General features: G+C 43.0%; 1 protein-coding gene across 9 annotated transcripts in view; it reads left to right on the forward strand.

The window, feature by feature from the left end:
• SGCZ (sarcoglycan zeta) overlaps positions 1–17,804 on the forward strand; it is an 869,285-nt gene that overhangs the window by 832,668 nt on the left and 18,813 nt on the right. For all 9 annotated transcript variants that reach the window (XM_083170008.1, XM_083169946.1, XM_083169955.1 and 6 more), the window contains one exon: positions 640–712. In XM_083170008.1, coding sequence (XP_083026134.1) covers positions 640–712 — 73 coding nt within the window. The remainder of the gene's footprint in view (positions 1–639; positions 713–17,804) is intronic.

The raw sequence follows: 17,804 nt of genomic DNA on the forward strand, positions 1-17,804 counted from the left end.
CAAGGCCCTCCCAGAGCTATTTAATTTATTGCGCTGGTGTTTCTCCAACTAGAAAAAGACGCACATGCTCTATCCACTTTTAAATCAGCCCAATGGTATGTCAATATCTCCTTAATGCTGAGGTACGATGTTTCTCTTGGTGGCGCTAGGTCCATAACATGCCACATAGTAGTGTTGCAAAAATGCAGTGGCTCCCATGTCACGTTTTCTATATGTAGGCCTGCAAACAGAAAATAACTCATTTACATCTTTGCCTATGGTTTACATGACCCGATGATGTTGGTCAATGGAGCTCTCCAGAGTGGAATGATGACAATAGGTTTGGTGTATAAGGTTGACAGTGAAAAGGTGGACTGTGTCTCTAGGTTGACATAAAAAATATTTGTTGCATAATGGGATGAAAATGGTTGACACATTAAAAGGTCAACATTATTATTATTATTATTATTATTATTATTATTATTATTATTATTATTTTTTTTGGGGGGGTAGCTTACTGTATTAAGTTGTTGTTTGATAAGGCACACATAGCATTCCATTTGTGAGCAATATCCTTTGATATAAATGAGCGATAATACAATTAAAACACCTACTAAGACTTATGGGAATATGTTTTTAATATTTTTTCTCTTTTTACAGGAACAGAGGGTGCAGTGTTTGGACACTCTGTGGAGACCCCACATATAAGAGCAGGGCCCTCACAAGACCTCAGGTACATTAACAATGCTACAAATAAACTGATATATTTATAACACAATATTGGAAAACAATGCATGATGAAATAGACAATGGCTTAGGTGCTTTCATTATTATAAAAATACAATTTCTCTGATATTTTGCTTACAGAAGATTCATTGCAGAATATAAATTGATATGGGAAAAGGGCTGTAGAGGTGATTGTGCTTGGTGTCATACTTTTCATATGACTTATGTTATGTTTAACCTCTGGGATATCTACTCTACCCCACCAGATGCCATAAATCACAGGATAAGTAAATGGAATGCCTGATGGCTTAATAACACCCTGCAACCCCAGTGTAGTATGAGATTAGTTTTCATGTCATATATATTATATGTGTCTGCGTTTGTGTATTTGTATGTACAATACATGCATAGGTGTGTGTGTGTGTATGTGTGTATAGACAAGAACATATCATATCAAAACTAAGCATATTTGCGACGTTTCAGCACCTTTATTAACACTTTTTCAAGCGCTACTTGAGGCTTCAAAACTATTAGGTACTAAAACGCTGTAATTAAGCAATGTTTTTGCTGTGATTTGTTCTTGTCTGGAGGCAGCCTGTGCACTTTAATACCACCTGCATGGTTGGAGCACTGGTTGTGGAGGGCGCCCGACACCAGTGGTGTAACTACTGTAAGGCAGCCCCAGCTGCCGCTTGGGGGAGCAAGCGGCAGTGGGGTCTGTGTGGGCGCCGGCACCCGCTCAATGCACTGACATGCTGCTGCCTGCCGCTGCCCACTGGCTGATCACCTGAGGCGAGTCAGCCGCAGTGCGGGTGCGGCCATGGCAGAGATGACAAATCCCCCCACTGATTCAATTGACTGTACACAGAGCCGGCTATTGGCTACTGTGTACAGGATGGGCGGATGGACGTGCTAGGGTGGCCTGGGATGCGTCGCAGCCAAAGGAAGTAGCAGTGTCTTCTGGTCTCTCTTCCTCTCTCCTGCTTCAGCTTCTCCGTTATGCGTGTGATGTCATTACGTCACAAGCTGGGCAAACAAGCTGGAGAGGAGCACAAGGGGGAGGGGGGGAGGCGCCAAAAACATTTATTTAACAATATCACATCTGCTTTTTTGACTTTTTAAAAGTTTGCAGTAAAAACCTATTGATTTTTTTTTTTTTTTTTTTTTATTGCTGTGAGCAACACTGGAATTTTTAGCAGATATTTTGAAGATCTCTCATAGCAATGGTGGCACTCAATGGGTTAAACAAGGTACAATACTAAATTAATGGATAACTGCATACAGATGTGTCCTCATACATTGTTGTTGCACCAATCACTTGGCGTGCCTGGTCTTGTGAGATCGCGATTGATAGATCGCGCATCAATTTTTGCATCTTTTTCCTCTGAAAAATGTTCTTGAATTGCAAAGCTACTGGGATGCAGAAAGAGACTTTGATAGCAGCACTTATATATCTGTATACAACTAACAGCCTGATTCAGACTTGTTCCCTAGGATACATATGCCTCCCTGCCAAATGCCGGCCCCCCCTCTCCACCCGCCTCCGCCGAATTCTCTCACTAGAATGTGAGTAACTGTTTGAGTACACATATCATGTCATGTGTTGTTAGCCGCCAATCCTGAGCAGGCGGTGACATGCATTCTCCCCCCTGCTACTGCCACCTGTCCACCCCTGCCCGCCCTCCTCTGGATGAACGACCTGGTGCAACCTCGAGAAGGGGCCAAATTTGGCCCAATACAAGCATGTCTGAATCGGCCCCTAAGTCTCTGAAACTCTATACAAAGTGCTACACTGCAGCTGATGTGGCTATCTACCTTCGGAGAAGTCACCCGTGAGCCCCCCTTGAGCTACCCGTGACCTTCCCGGGCGCCAGGATCGCATGCGATATATAGCATGCAATCCTAGCCAAGTCTGCCTGGCTCGGAAGCAATCCAACAGATCGGTGTGACTCATGGGCTCTGGTGCAATACACATGAGACCACACAACGCATAGCCATAGGACATTTTCTTTATTACCATAAGCTTGTTTTGTATTTAATGTATTATTGTAAATGTTACCCTAGAGTTAAGCCCCGTACACATGGGGTGCCGCCGGCCTCCGTACTGTGCGACATTCTAAGCACAGATTACTCAGCACACATTGCAGCACACAAGCAATGCATACGCAATGTGTGCTGAGCGTGGTTTTGCCTATTGTTTATAGGCAAAACCCTGCGATCTAGCAGGATACACAGTGCATACACGTCTATCTCTGTGGGAAATAACGACTAGCCTGGGGCCATATATACATACATACACGGAGCGATCCATGCTTCATTGGTGTTAAAATCGCCTCATGTGTATGCCCCTTACGTATAACATCAACAAAAATTGTCTACATTGTCTGCCAGAAAGAAAAAAATAGTGAAGAAGACAAGAACTTCTATCACTGTGAAGGACAAAATATTTTTCATGTATTATTCATGAAGGTTGGAAAAGATGTGTCAATCTAGTTCAAGCATTGGATTAATTTCTTGAAAGGATTCAGGATTTTTTCCCTCAATATTTAGGATATAAGTAATAACATGTCACATAATATACATAGTTGCTTTGAGATTGTTAGCAGAGATTTGTTTATCAATAAATAGAAAAGGTTATTTGAAAACTAAGCCTGAATTTCAGAATTTCAAAGAATGTTCACAAACTTTATTTTAATCACAGCCAAAGCTATAGAACCTAGCCAAATAAGCAGTACAGTAGTATTAGTAAGAGTCTGGCTTTAACATGTCCTTCCTGAGCGGAGTAAAGATAAAGTTAATGTCTTCTGTGATAACATATTAAAGCCGAATACAAACTGTATTGTCAGAGCTAGATTAAGGTCTAAATGGGCCTGGAGCTGAAAATGATCAAGGGCCTATTATGCGCAATAATAGGGGTTGTGGCCAGCACCTAAGAATGTGGGGGGCGTAACCAGTGTTCTGTTTGGGTGGTCTGCTCATGGGTGTGTCTGAATTTGTGTAAATGCTTTCAACTAATTATATATGCCTGGAAAAGGCAGGGGGCTGGCATTAGAAAAATGCATGAAGATATATTGGCTGGTGCCCTCCAAAAGGTGCACCCGCAGGATGCCGATGTCCTAAGATACTTGCAGGGTGAGGCGGCACTCCAGTCATAAAAAAAATACTGAAAGCCGAAACTTGGTAGACAACATTTCAGCACCTTTTATGTGGTCACCTTAGTTTACCACACCATATACCCCTTATACCATTCATGCAACACAATAGTAACCCCCTTATACTGTACTTGCCTCTTACATATTATGACATATGGAATGAGCCAAAATTCACACTTTGGCACACAGATTGAGTCAAAATTCACGTTATGCCACACAGATTAAGGCAAAATTCCCATTTTCCACATGGATTGAGCCAAAATGCACACTATACCAGGCATGTCCAAACAGTGGCCCTCCTGCTGTTGTGAAACTACACGTCCCAGCGTGCCTTGACATAGTTTTAGCATTTCCTAATAGCAAAACTGTTGCAACGCATGGTGGGACTTGTAGTTTCACAACAGTTGGAGGGCCATAGTTTGGACATGCCTGCACTGTACCAAACAGATTGAGCAATAATGCACAATATGCTTCATAAATAGGGGCATTGCGTGCCAAAGGCGCGCATTAAAAATTTACACCATAATGCCCATTACATGTTAAGCCACACGCCATAATGTCCATTACGTACTGTATTATGCCAAACACCATAATGCCTATTAAAAATGATGCTATATAAGTGCTGCTTACCTATATGTTCATTGCCAGGGGTTCCATGTTCACTGCCAGGGGTTCGATGCTCATTGCCAGAGGTTCCATGCTCGTTGCCATGTGGGATTACATGCTCATTGCCAAGGGGGAATACATGCTCGTGGTAACTGCCGGGCAGAAATGACAGCCATTGACAGCAGGGCCAGATTAAAGCAGGGGCAAAAGGGGTCAGTACCCATGGGCCTCCTCTAGCTAGGGGCCCCCTGTGGTTGGCATGTATTTTTAACAAAAACATTATTATTATTTTTTTTAGCTAAAGGTTTTGTGCATGGGAGTGGGGTAGTGCTACAGCTTCACCTATCTGCCAATGTGACAATGATTAATGGTGCTGAGCATCGGGAACCAAGGCACACTGACTGCACAAGTGTGCAGTGCATTAATGGGAGTTGACTAAGTCCCATGACACTTTGCACAAGAGGGTAGAGGCTGAGAAGTTTATGCTGAGCTCTGAGTGGTGGAGCTCATTACATGCTTCTCAGGCCTATGGAGGACAGCAGCAGCAGTCTAGTCATGGGAGGGTTTTTAATCAAAGGCAGCACTGACACTATGAGGTCTCCTACAGTCCTACAGAGTAAGCAGTTACCCATTGACCAAGTTTATACTGTCTTTACTCTGTGTTTTGACAGTATAATATTCTCTCATGCAGTTTATGGCCAGTAATGACAAGTGCAAGGGGGTCCCCCTGTCTAAAGTGCCCTGGGTCCCCCGAAGGCTTAATCTGGCACTGATTGACAGCCGGTCAGAGAGCAGGGGGCTACCCGGCTGTATTCAGAGCACTGTATGTCCCGGCTATTTGAAATAATACCCCTTTCACACCAGAAAATGCAGGGACTTACCCGGGAATATGGTCCCAGGATCATGCATGGACATTCTCGGACTGGCCCCTTTTACACAAGCCTAATCCCTGCATTTTCTGGTGTGAGGGGGAGAGAAATCCACCGCCACCCCCCTTTAAACAAACAGCTATATCTTCGGAACCAACTGACCCATTACACGTAGGCTTCAAATGATTTTTGTCCTGTGAAACTGGGCCGTTTGGTTCCAGACAAATCTGTCCTCAAACAACATGAACAGCCATGAAATTACATTTCAGAAATGAAAAAAAAAATTGGTTTACCCACAATATCTCTAGAACCAATGAACCCATATGGACCAGGTATCAGATTGAAGGCCCAGCGATTTGGGTTCGACTGAGATCAACCTCGAGCTTCTGTGATGCCGGAGTGGGAACTGGCAGCCGTTGGAACCGGGTGGAGGTGGGAATTAGCGGGTCCCATGTTATCCTATGGGGACAACGTTCCAGGTTTGCTTGGCGGTATCTCTGGTTCCCGGGGGGCTAGCGACACGTGGCTGGGCTCGTTGGAAAGCCCTGGCCCTCAGCTACAAAATGGGCCTATTTGGAGAGTGGGCCTGGAGTTGTAGCTCCATCAGGTCCATTGTTAATCCGGCCCTGTGTATTGTTGTTTTGTATTCAAACCAAATATAAATTAATGAGAGAATAAAAAAATAGAGCTGTATTTCCCCTCATTCAGGGAGAGATGCGCTAAGCCTTGAAAAGTGATAAAATGGAGAATGATAAACCACCAACCAATCAGCTCCTACTTGTCTTTTTTCAAACACAGCCTGTGTCATGGCAGGTAGGAGCTGATTGGCTGGTGATTTATCACTCTAAATTTTATCAGTAGATGTGGCCCTCATTTTTAGAGCATTAAATTCTTTTTTGAGAGGTACTGCTGCACTAGTCCTCTTTTTCAAGGAAACCTCTGTGATCACTAGAAAGGTCAAGATTTCACAGCAAATCATGGGCCAAATGTAATAGGGTGAGAGTTTCACAAAGTGAGAGATTTTGGGAGAGTTTTCCCATGTTTTTTAAAGCAGCAATCAATTACATGGCAAAATCAACCTGGTGTTGCAGTATAATTGATTGCTGCTTTAAAAAACATGGTAAAACTCTCCCCAAATCTCTCACTTTCTGAAACTCTCACCCTATTACATTTGGCCCCATGTGTTTGTCTCCAGCAAACCCCCCAAATGATGTTAGACCATTATTAAATACCATAATGGACATTATGACCAAATTCACATGGAATAATGTCCTCATATCTCCACATACTTCATTGGAGATTTACCTAATTTCCAGGGAGATAGGGTAGATCCCCCCCACTCCCCCTCCCAAAATTCAAGAGTCTCCTACAAATTCTGGGAGAGCAGACAAAATACCGGCAGCGGTATTTTTTTTTAAAAAGTAAAACACAACCCTGCAACATACTGGACTTGATGGGAGATATGATCATTAGTGCTAGGCAGACAGCTAATCTACAAGTAATGTTCCACCAGCCAATGTACTAATGCTATGGGGATACCTACAGTATATGCAAACTTTCTTTGGTCCCAAATGTTTATGAAACCTGGTTTAAATACCTTTATGACTGTTCTAAATGGGTACTTATGTAGTACCCGGGCGCCCACTAAGCAATTTGCATAGTGGGCTATTCTGCGTAAGGAAATCGCATCCCATCGAATGACCCGTTTTAGTGCCATACGATGCGTGCGATGTGATCCGATCTTACTAAGTAATTTATTCACTGCTCTTTTGCTGCGGGCTTATCGCACTGCATGCCATTGTACCTCACGCAAAATCGCATGCGATTGCATGCGATTTTTTAGGGTGCGATGGCATTAACTGTACTACAATTTTTACCCCCCCCCACTATCCACGCCACTCCAAAGCATTGTGAGAGCAGTGAGCCCCCACTATCCACGCCACCCCGAAGCATGATGAGCGGCGGCGGAACGCATTCTCCCAACCTTTTCATACCACTACTATCCACGTCGGCGAGGAGTTGATTTTATATAGTGCGGCGAGCTCCAGGGGGCGCGGATTACTTTACATGTTTTACGCGTCCCCTCACGGGGCTCGCTGCACTCGCCACACTTTGGGCTCGGTGGCTCACTGCGCTCACCACACTATATAAGATCAACTCCACAGCGATGTGGATAGTGGGAGTATGAAAAGGTCGGGAAGACGTGTTCCACCGCCCCTCACTGGAGTCGCTGCGCTCACCACGCTTCGGGGTGGCGTGGATAGTGGGGGGGTTTAGGAACACATTCACACCAGCCATACATCTGACACAATAATGAGGACATGTGTTAATGGTAAACTGTAAATTTACTTAGTAATGATTAATCAATGAAAGACAATAATTAATTACATATATAAACAATAATCAAGATAAGTAACAATAATAATGATAATGAAAGAAGAAAGAACCTGTGAAGGCAGTGAATTCGCCTATGGCAGGAGTGTCAGAGCGTACAGAATACGGCCAAAGGGATTGGCAGCGTCCAAACTCTTCCTCCACATTAATTCTTGGAGGTCTGACTCCAAATGTTTCCTGGAGGTTCCTCTGTGCCGTTTGTTCCTCCATTTGCAGGCCTTCCACAGCCGCTCAATGTTTTGGGTGTGGACCCCTGAGTCTGGGTCAACAAAGTGATATCGATGATTGACCCTTGCATGTTCATAACCTGCCTGCTGTAGTTTGTCTGTATTGTATGCCCTCCAGCAATCCGAGTATATGACAGATCCGGGAGCGACATGTGAGTTGATCACAGCCATCAGCGTAGTGGCGTCTCTTCTTTCCACTGCAGTTAGAAAGCAGGCACCTGTCTCCCTGCAGATCCCGCCGAAAACCCATTGCTGAGGCAGCATCTTCCCTACATGGTTTTTTCTCTTGAAGAAGAGGCTTTCGTCAACCTCTACCATCATGCCAGGACCGCCAATTTGCCTCTGCGGCTGGGACAGCAAATCCATCGCACATGCCTCCCTTATCAAACTGTTGTACTGCACAGTTGTTTTTATGGACATGTGCAGTTCCCTTTTGCAGTACAGCACCCTGGTCATCTCATCTGCCCATGAGTATATGAACCGGACCAGGGTCACGAAGGGTAACCGGCACCCCGGGAACCAGTGGGCCGCTCGAAGACTGACCTTTTTCCTGCATGACTTTATGTGGCAGCCCCACGTGCTTTCCTTCATTGACAGCCGCATTGGATGGCCGTTCACGCAATTCTGCGTGACGGGCAGCAACTGGTGTCGCTGAAATAACACCACAGCATCCTCCTCAGAATTAGGCAAGGTGAACATGGTCAGTTGTTCACCTGCCACGCCTGTCACCTTCTGAGCATGCACTGTAGCAGCTATCACTGTCAGCTAATCACCTCAGAATGAGCCGACAGTAACCGGGAACACTTACGCAAGTTCTGACTGACTACACTATTTCCGTAGCTTAAACCTATTCTGAAAGCATAGTTATGGTAACTGACCAACGTCTATCAGTACTCTATCCATATAAACTACTGAGATCGTATTGCATGGATCACATGGCACTAAAACGGGACATGCAATTTCCTTGTGCAAGCGTACGTATGTTAATTGGGCGCCCGGGTACTACATAAGTACCACAAAATGTTATGTTCCAAATAGATTAAACCTACCATGATATATCATGATAAACCTGATTTAAATGGCTTTGCAATAACTGGTTGAAAAAGTAAATCCCGGGATCTGCTGGGATCCACTGAAAAGAAAAAGGGGAACCCTCCAGCCAGTACCTAAATTTCCTATTTCTTTTCTGGGACCTAATGGAGAAAAGAAGGTATTCTGTTTTGCATAATATCTCTTGCTATAACACTATGCAAGCTCTATAGTCAAGCAGATACATGTATGTCAGTGAACAGTTGCAGTCCCCAGGCTCTGAGCTGCTGGCATGCTACCAGTGCCTCTGTCTCCCATGTATAGATGCTGTGCGCATGCATCTTTTCACTGCAATTCTGCAAAGAGGGACCCCCGACTGCCCCCCCCCCCCCCCCCCACCGTGCTACCCGTGGATCAGACACCAGGACAGTCCCCTCAAAAAAGGCACTGCCCCCGAAAATTGGAACAGGTTGGAGGTATGCAGAAACGTATTGTACCGATCATTGCCCAGTATGTTTCGATCATCCCAGCAGTACAGATGGAGCAGCTCTCAATGGAGCTGCTCCTGGTGATAAAATGGCCAATCGTCGTTGTGCACCATCCGACAGAAGGGGGCACACGCACAAGATGCTCGTGTGCCCCGTTCTATCGTAGCCCTTCAGCTCCCTGCTGCTCCACCTGTAGCCCCCCCCCCCTCCCCCCACAGCCCCCACTCGCCCTGCCTGTCTCCCTGAAGCGGAGATGGGCAGGGAACCTGCTCCCGGCCACTGTGCTGACTGATGCTCGCCCCTCCTCCTCAGATTGGGGTTCCTGTCCGCCAGCCTGCGCCAGCTCAGCAGATCTGGCGATTCTTCAGGCTGGCTGACAGGCGCTCCATCTGTACATCAGCGATAATTGCACCTTGATACATAATTGCAATAGATTTTTTCTATCCTTTGCCAGTCAGTCCTTACACACCTTACCTTAACATCTTTACCATGCACCACTCAGTAATATGACTTTAGGTGACATCATTATTGTCTAGTCTATTTGTGTTTTGATTGAATTACACGAAGAGGACAATAATATCCTTTTTCTATTTAATTTACCTTAATAAGTTGGGTATTTTGCTTGCACGCTTCAGTATATTTCCCTTACTTTGTACATTCTTGTTAATGAAGAGTAAATCTGCTGTATTTTGTTCTAAGGTTCTGTTGCAGTCTTCAGGGGAAATGATAATAACATTGCCCTACATTTAGGTTCTCTGCGTTCCTCAGGGATGTCTAAGCTTCCTAGCATCATTATTTTAGCTATAGTGGCATGCCAGAGAAAAATAAACTATTCTCTTGCTCTCTTTACATAATAACCAATATGATTTTTTTTTTTATAAAATATTTTCCTATTTTTAAGTAACACATAGAAGACGACTGTGTGTACAGTAATTCTTATAACCCAGGTCATATATATCGTTAGTGATATAAGCTTTGAAATGCCTAAGCAGCATGGTAGCCTTGGTCTGTCTGTGCTTAATAAGCAGCGCTTCTTATGCTGAGTTTAATTATGTATTATGTATTCACAAGTGATTTTAAATGACTGTTCTTAAATAGTTTTGACTACTGCTGAAAAAGCATTTTTTACCTTTTTTTGGTAGAAATTAAATTTCTGCTGGAAAAAAAAAGGATTTCAGAATTTTAGAAACATTTATGTTAAATATCCTTTTATCATTTGTTAAAGGTAATGTAAGACATTATAAACAAAAAAAGTATACATGGCAGAGTTACACACTTTACCTCAGTATAATGGTCCTGATTTAGATGTGGTTGTAGTGTACATGACTGTAGCACAGATATGGCAGGCAGGCTACCCAACCATAACGCATTCAGTGGGACAGATCCTTTTCTGGGTCTATCACACTGTCCCTCCCACAGGCCACAGTGTGTCATGGGGGAAAACATTTTTTTTTGGGGGGGGGGGGGGGGTTGGGGCACTGAGAGAGGACTGTCCGCTTTCTTTCCAGACTCCACCAACTGTTCAGGCCCACAAGAGGTCACAAATCCATGGTCGCCAATATTGGGAGATATACTGTATAATGTAATGCAGCACTAGGTGTCTAGTATAAGTAAATGCATCCTGCGTGCATTTGTGATTCAGGGATGCATCTGAGGAGACCCTGGCCCCTACACTCCCACAAAATGGAGACCCACTCCCACAGGCGACTCCCCCGAGGCATAATGCATTAGGTTTTTATTTATTATTCTTGTTCATTAAATTGAAAGTTCTTTGTTTACGTTATTTTGTAATTTTTGGGAAGTGGCATTTTATTATTATAGATGTAGGTACACTAAGGGGCACATTATATGTAAATGCTTTGGGTGATGGGTTTTTAACACTTACATGCATAAGGGTTTATATTCTACATACATAAATACACAAGACCATCCTTTTTGTTTTGGGATGGTCCCACCCTGGACAAGCAGTGTCCCGTGGGGGGCAGTTGGGAGCATAGGTGGCGATTTTATGTTTTTGCTGGTGGGTGCTCAAGCCTGTTGAAAGGCTCAACAAGCAAATACAGTGGCCCAGCATTGGGACTCTGGAGTTACGGGCATGTGGGTGCTCATTAATTCCGGTGGGTGCTCGGGCCCTTGAGCACCCACAGAATCGGCACCTATGGTTGGGAGTTTCCCCTGCACAGCCAGCACTGCTCTGTTAAGAAGAGCAGTGGTTAATAGATGCAGTATGCATTCCAGGAGACAGATGGGCTGGGGAAATGGCCAACAGCTCACAGAGTGCTGGCCATGCCACCAAAACTGTGAAAATGGAGCATGGCCACATGGGAGTGATGCTGTTTTCTTTTCTTTCTAGCAGAGGGCGCCAAAAAGTCTAGTTACAGCACCAGTTTTTTATACCCCCACAGCAGCACAATGCTTTCTACACTCACACATACCCCTACTTATCAGCCCCACATATGATTACATGGTCTTCTAACTTTGGTTTTCCAAGTGGGCACATTATTGCTGAAGTACAAAGCTGGGGACCACTCTCCAGTGTCTAATCTATCATTTCTATTGCTTCCAAATTGCTGATTTGTGCACAAACTGGCAACATTCTGTTAATAGGAAAGAAAATATTTTAAAACTATTATACATTGTGTATCTTTGCTCATAAACTGCAGTAAGTAAGCGGTATGCGTTTGCTTATAATACACTCCCGAGACCTGGCCAATTGCAGTTTGAAGTAAATATGTGAAGTTGTGGCTTTGTGCTGTCTCAGAGCTCATAGGGGACTTCTAATAATCTTATATTTTGCAGTAAGGGGTACATTATTTCCACTTTCTAATTAGAAGAAAAAATAATTATGCAGACTGCACATTATAAATACAGCCCTTCAGGGCACAGATTTCTTAAATTAAATTTATTTCACTCGGCTTAGAAGGAACATTGCTTGAAAGTACAATTTGGTAAGCTATTATTTACAATTCACAACTAATTAGCAATATAAACATTTATTGCCAGGACAACAAAACATTTCTATACATTTTCTCTTAAAAAGACTTATTGTCAAGTTGGCTTTCTGAAATTCAAGGGTATCCAGTTTGTAGGTCAACAATGTCTATGCTGACAAAGTCATTAGTTCAACACATGGCAAAGTCGACATATGGTTCTTTTTTTAAATCTTTTTTTTTTATCTTTTTTTTTCTTACTTTAACACCCACATGGACTCTAACTGGGAACAGTAAAGTGTGATGATTGCAGCAGTAGCAAAGCAAGCAATGCCAGGGGACACGGTACACTAATTTGGAGTAGAAATGATGAAATCTCCAAATTGACACCCAAAAATATGAAAAACTCATACTAACCTCTTCATGTGTTGACCATTTACATGTCGATCTCTCACTTGGGTCAACCTTTTGTCTATGTTGGCCTTGTGCATGTCCACCATTGGGTCTGGACCTATTGACTGTTGACCCTTTATACCATAACCAAATCGCAGTCAGCTTGGTTAAATTATTTGTTTTTCGCCATTGAAAGAGACCCCTAACTTATCAATGTGTTTGCATCTGGAAGATAAACAATTTATGTACAGGGGGTCAGGGGTAAAGCCCATTTAAAAATTGGTAAAAGCGGCACTTATAGAAGTGCTTCATTAACAGGAGCTGCTTCATTAACAGATCCAGCTACTGTCCAATCACAGCAGCCCCTGTCAATTAAGTTTCTAGAAGTTCCACTTTTATCTGGCTCTCCCCTCTCACATTCTACTGCCCCTGGGGAGTGCATCTGCGGTGAGTGACAGTGTATCTCTCTAAACAGCCATCGCTGCACGTCACTGTTTTCTAGACAGAAAATGTCCCTAGTGCAGGGGTTCCCAATCTTTTTTGAATCACGGCACCCTAGAGTATCAAAAAATTTTCACGGCACCCCTAGGCCAAAAATAAATTTATTAGATTGGGTTTATATGTGATTCTTTGGGTCAGTTTTGTGGTAAAGGACAGGATTTGCGTCTGTTTGTACACATTTTATTAATGGTAGCCACCAGCATTGCTTTTGCTCATAAATAATTAACCATTAATAATTTGAGTTGGTCCTGGACTACCAACCTGGGGCACCCCTGCATGTGTCCCGAGGCACCCCAGGGAGCCACGGCACACAGTTTGGGAACCACTGCCCTAGTGTGTAAGTGAGTATGTATATATGTTTAGGGCACACTTGATGGGCCAAGTGGTTCTTATAAGAAGTCAAGATTCTGTTGTTATGCATTTGTCCCTACCCAAGTTCCTCTGCCTATACGTGTGCCTCTGTCCCTACGTGTGTGCCTCTAACCATACCCATGTGTGCCCTCTGTTCCTACCAATGTGTGACTCTGCCCATACACATGGGCCTCTGTCCCTACCCATGTGTTCTCTTTCCCATAACCATGTGTTCCTATGTCCATACCCATGTGTGCCTCTGCCCATATCAATGTGTTACTCTGACTCTTCCTATGTGTTTCTATGCCCCTACCCATATGTGCCTCTACTCCTGCCTGAGTGTTCCTTTGCTTCTAACCATGTGTGCCTCTGACCCTACACATATGTTCCTCTGCCCCTACCTGTCTGTTGCTCTACTCCTACCCATTTGCTCCTCTGCCCTTACTCATGTGTTTCTCTGTCACTGCCTGTGTGTCCCTCTGTCCCTACCTGTGTGTGCCTTTGCCACTACCCATATGTTCCTCTACCCTTACCCATATATGCCTCTGGCCCTACCCATGTTTTCCTCTGCCCCTTCCCATCTGTTCCTCTGCCCCTACCTGTGTTTTCCTCTGTCACTACCCATGTGTTCCACTGTCCCTACCTGTATGTGCATTTGCTCATACCCATTTCTCTAGCAAAATGTTTAAATTTTTGATAAACCATCCCATGTTCAAAACGCTTAACCATAATTTAAGGATGGGATGCTGATGGGCCAGTGCTTTGGCCTTGTCCTCCAGGATTAAACTTGCCAGCTAGCCCATGCTCTCTATCATATTTTCTGCAGCATTCCTTACTTTCAGCTTTCCCCTTCTTTCTCTTTCATTGAATCACACCTCTACCTTTCCAGTTTACCCGTTAATTCCATCTACAGTACATGTTCCATTTTGTTACCTTTTGTTATATGTTTCTCACTTCCCTTTCTTTAACACTTCTTAATTTCTTTCCTTTCCATTCTTACTCTCTTGTCCTTCCTCTTTCTTCCCTTTCCCAGCCCATATAGGGTGGCGGACGCATAATATAGGCCCGAAGCATGGCGAGCACAGCAAGGATTACTTTACATGTATTCTGCGTCCCCTCGCGGGGCTCGCTGCGCTCGACATGCTTCGGGCTCGTATTCCGCGTCCCCTCGCGGGGCTCACTGCACTCGACACGCTTCGGGCTCGCTGGTATAATCCTTCTTTTTGGCATTATACATATCCCAAGTTCTATCTCTCTTTTGAAAATTCAAAACACAATGGAGATTTAGGGGGAAATTTACTAAAGGAAATTTGTAAAAAAATAGGTGTATTTGTATCCAGAAATACACTTATTTTTGACATTTGCTATCCCGAAAATACGGCAATTCGTATTCGTGTTGATGTGCTATCAATACGAATACGAATTGCCGTATTGTCGGGATAGTAAATGTCAAAAATAAGTGTATTTCTGGATACAAATAAATGGTTAATTAACATGTTAATGATGTAAGTGAGCTTCCTGTGGCTTGGTATAAAAACCTGGACGTTGCACATGGTGCTACACCTTTGAAAAAGCTGTCAGTTGGACGGCGAAACATGTCAGGGAGCACCTGCTGATTTAATTGGGCATCTTTGGTCTGACTACAACCCTTTCTCCTAACCAATTTGGAGACCAATTTCACCCTTGCAAATACTTGGGCTAAAAAGCTGTTATACCAATTTGGGATACCACCACCTGCATACTGAGGATTCCAGTTCCGCATCATTGATGAGGATTCCGCAGATTTCAAACAGGGGTTTGATTTCTTCCTCCAGCGTGAAAATAATCCGGCAAGGTTCATGGACCCATCCATTTCACAGCTCTATATGGATTGACCCAAGGACATTCTCACACCAGTTTCCCTACTCCAAGGGTTACAAACCAATTAAGTATCAGACCCATATCTTTTATTTATTCTTTTTTTTTTTTTATAATTCTTTATTAAAGCTTTTTTAATTCATCACAAAAAAGGGAGACATACTTGCGTATAAACAGACATAATAAGGTAACAAAGACACAGAAAAAAGAGAAAAAAAAAAAAAAAAAAAAAAGAAAAAAGACATATAAAGGTGTACAGTATACTTCATAGTTCTTCAATGGGCACCAAAACATATGTAGTATGGTTATATGGGAATTATAAAAGCCGTCAGTAAAATATTCTATATACTGGCATTTATCTGGGAGACCCACAGTGATATCACCTCGCCAGGCAATTGATCTGCTCTCAGGCAAAGCAAAAACTGGGGGGAAGGGAGGGGAGTAAAGGGCTGTAAAGGGGGAAAAAAAAAAAGAGAAGAGGAGGAAGAGAGAGCGAGAGAGAAAAAAAAAAAAAAAAAGAAAAAAAAGGAAAACATAACTGTGTATATGTATGTATTAGTTCATAAGTGTAATCCTTATATAGGTTATAAAGTGCAAGGTGATACCAATCATTCTAGTATCAGTGTTCTCAAAAAAAAAAAAAAAAAAAAATAACAAAAAAAAAAAAAAGGGTACATAAAATGTATGTGTTATACTATTATCTCTTTCTAGCCTTGTGCGTAGCCTTGTAACATATTTTAAATATATTTATTTATAAGTACCCAAATAAGCGTTATTAAGTCGTGTGTCAGACTAGACCTTTACCAATTAATATACTATTATTTTACCCAGTGATAGCCTATTTCCACGTGAACCTCTTGTATCTCTATCCAGTTGTTAATTTCCTCTAATTCCCTATTCCCGCCTCTATCCCACCCCCCCCCAACCCGCCCCCTCCCTCCACTCTCCTACCCTGTGTTCCCACTATCCCTATCTTTTTACTTTTACAGCTCTCCATAACTAGTACCCAACAAAGGGCCATGGCTATGTGTATTAGTTCATTAATGTAATCTTTGTATAAATTATAAAGTGCAAAGTAGTGCCAATCCTTCTAATATCCGTGTTCACACAAAAAAAAAAAAAAAAAAAAAGCAGGGAAGAGCGGGAGTCTATTTACAGAAATATCCTTCCAACCTCCTGTCCTCCCCTCTCCATTCTTTATATAAGGATCTGAATTCAGATACTTTTTAAGTTACAGTATTTCGAGTAGTACCATATCGCCCATATATCAAAGAACCCATCAATAGAGTTCCTGGAGAAGTGCACAAATTTCTCATGAGCCATATTGTAATTAACTACTGCGATCCATTCTTGTAGGGTTGGCCCTTTTTTTCCCATCCAACACCGGGCGATCACAACTTTAGCAATAGCACACAGGTTTATTAAAAGCCACTTAAACCCCTTTGGAATATCCCTTGGCCACACCCCGAGGATTATCGATAGTGCAGAAAGATTTTGTGATCCCAAGCCAATGTCTACCAACACATCACATACCTCTTTCCAGAATACCTGCAATACTCTACATGCCCAGATTAGGTGCCAGAAATCGCAGTCTGGCAAGAAACATTTTGGGCAGTATCCATTACCACTCTGCGAGAATCTTTTAATCTTATTCGGGGTTAAGTATGTTTGATGTAAGATGTTCAGTTGAACTTGTTGAATTCTTAGCGAATTCGTTGCCAAGCAAGGGGCATTTAAGGCCTGTCGCCAATTTTCATCATTTAGTTCGGGAATATTAATCAACCATCTCCGTGCAACTGCATTTGAATCATCTTTTTGGGTATTGGCCATGAGATATTTATAGCATTTTGATAATGTCTTGTTCTTCCCCAGTGCCCTAAGAAATTTCTTTAAAGGAGACTCTACCACTGTAACAGGATTCTGCCTACGTTGTTGTAATGCAGCATTTCTCAGTTGCAGATACCTATAGAACATGTTTTTTGGCAACGCATATTCGGATTGCAGCTGAGAATACTGTTTCAATTCCCTGCCAGTGAAAACCTGCCCAACAGAATTTACTCCGTATTGTCCCCAAACTCTCCTTCCCTGACTTTCATTTAGGCCAGCATACGAGGGAATAGAAAAAAGAAATGTGTCAGGATCTGCACCTAAGTATTCTATCTTTTTATGAACCCATTTCCATATAAAACGCATCTGCTTAATGTAAGGGGGTAGATCTTGATATCCATTTTGCTTTAATAAAGCCTGCAATGGAGAGTGTCCGGGAAATAAAGTGCCAATGTATCCAGCTAGCTCCGCGAGG

Source organism: Crinia signifera, chromosome 1, assembly GCF_055691185.1.
Source record: "Crinia signifera chromosome 1, ASM5569118v1, whole genome shotgun sequence".
Taxonomy (NCBI): domain Eukaryota; kingdom Metazoa; phylum Chordata; class Amphibia; order Anura; family Myobatrachidae; genus Crinia; species Crinia signifera.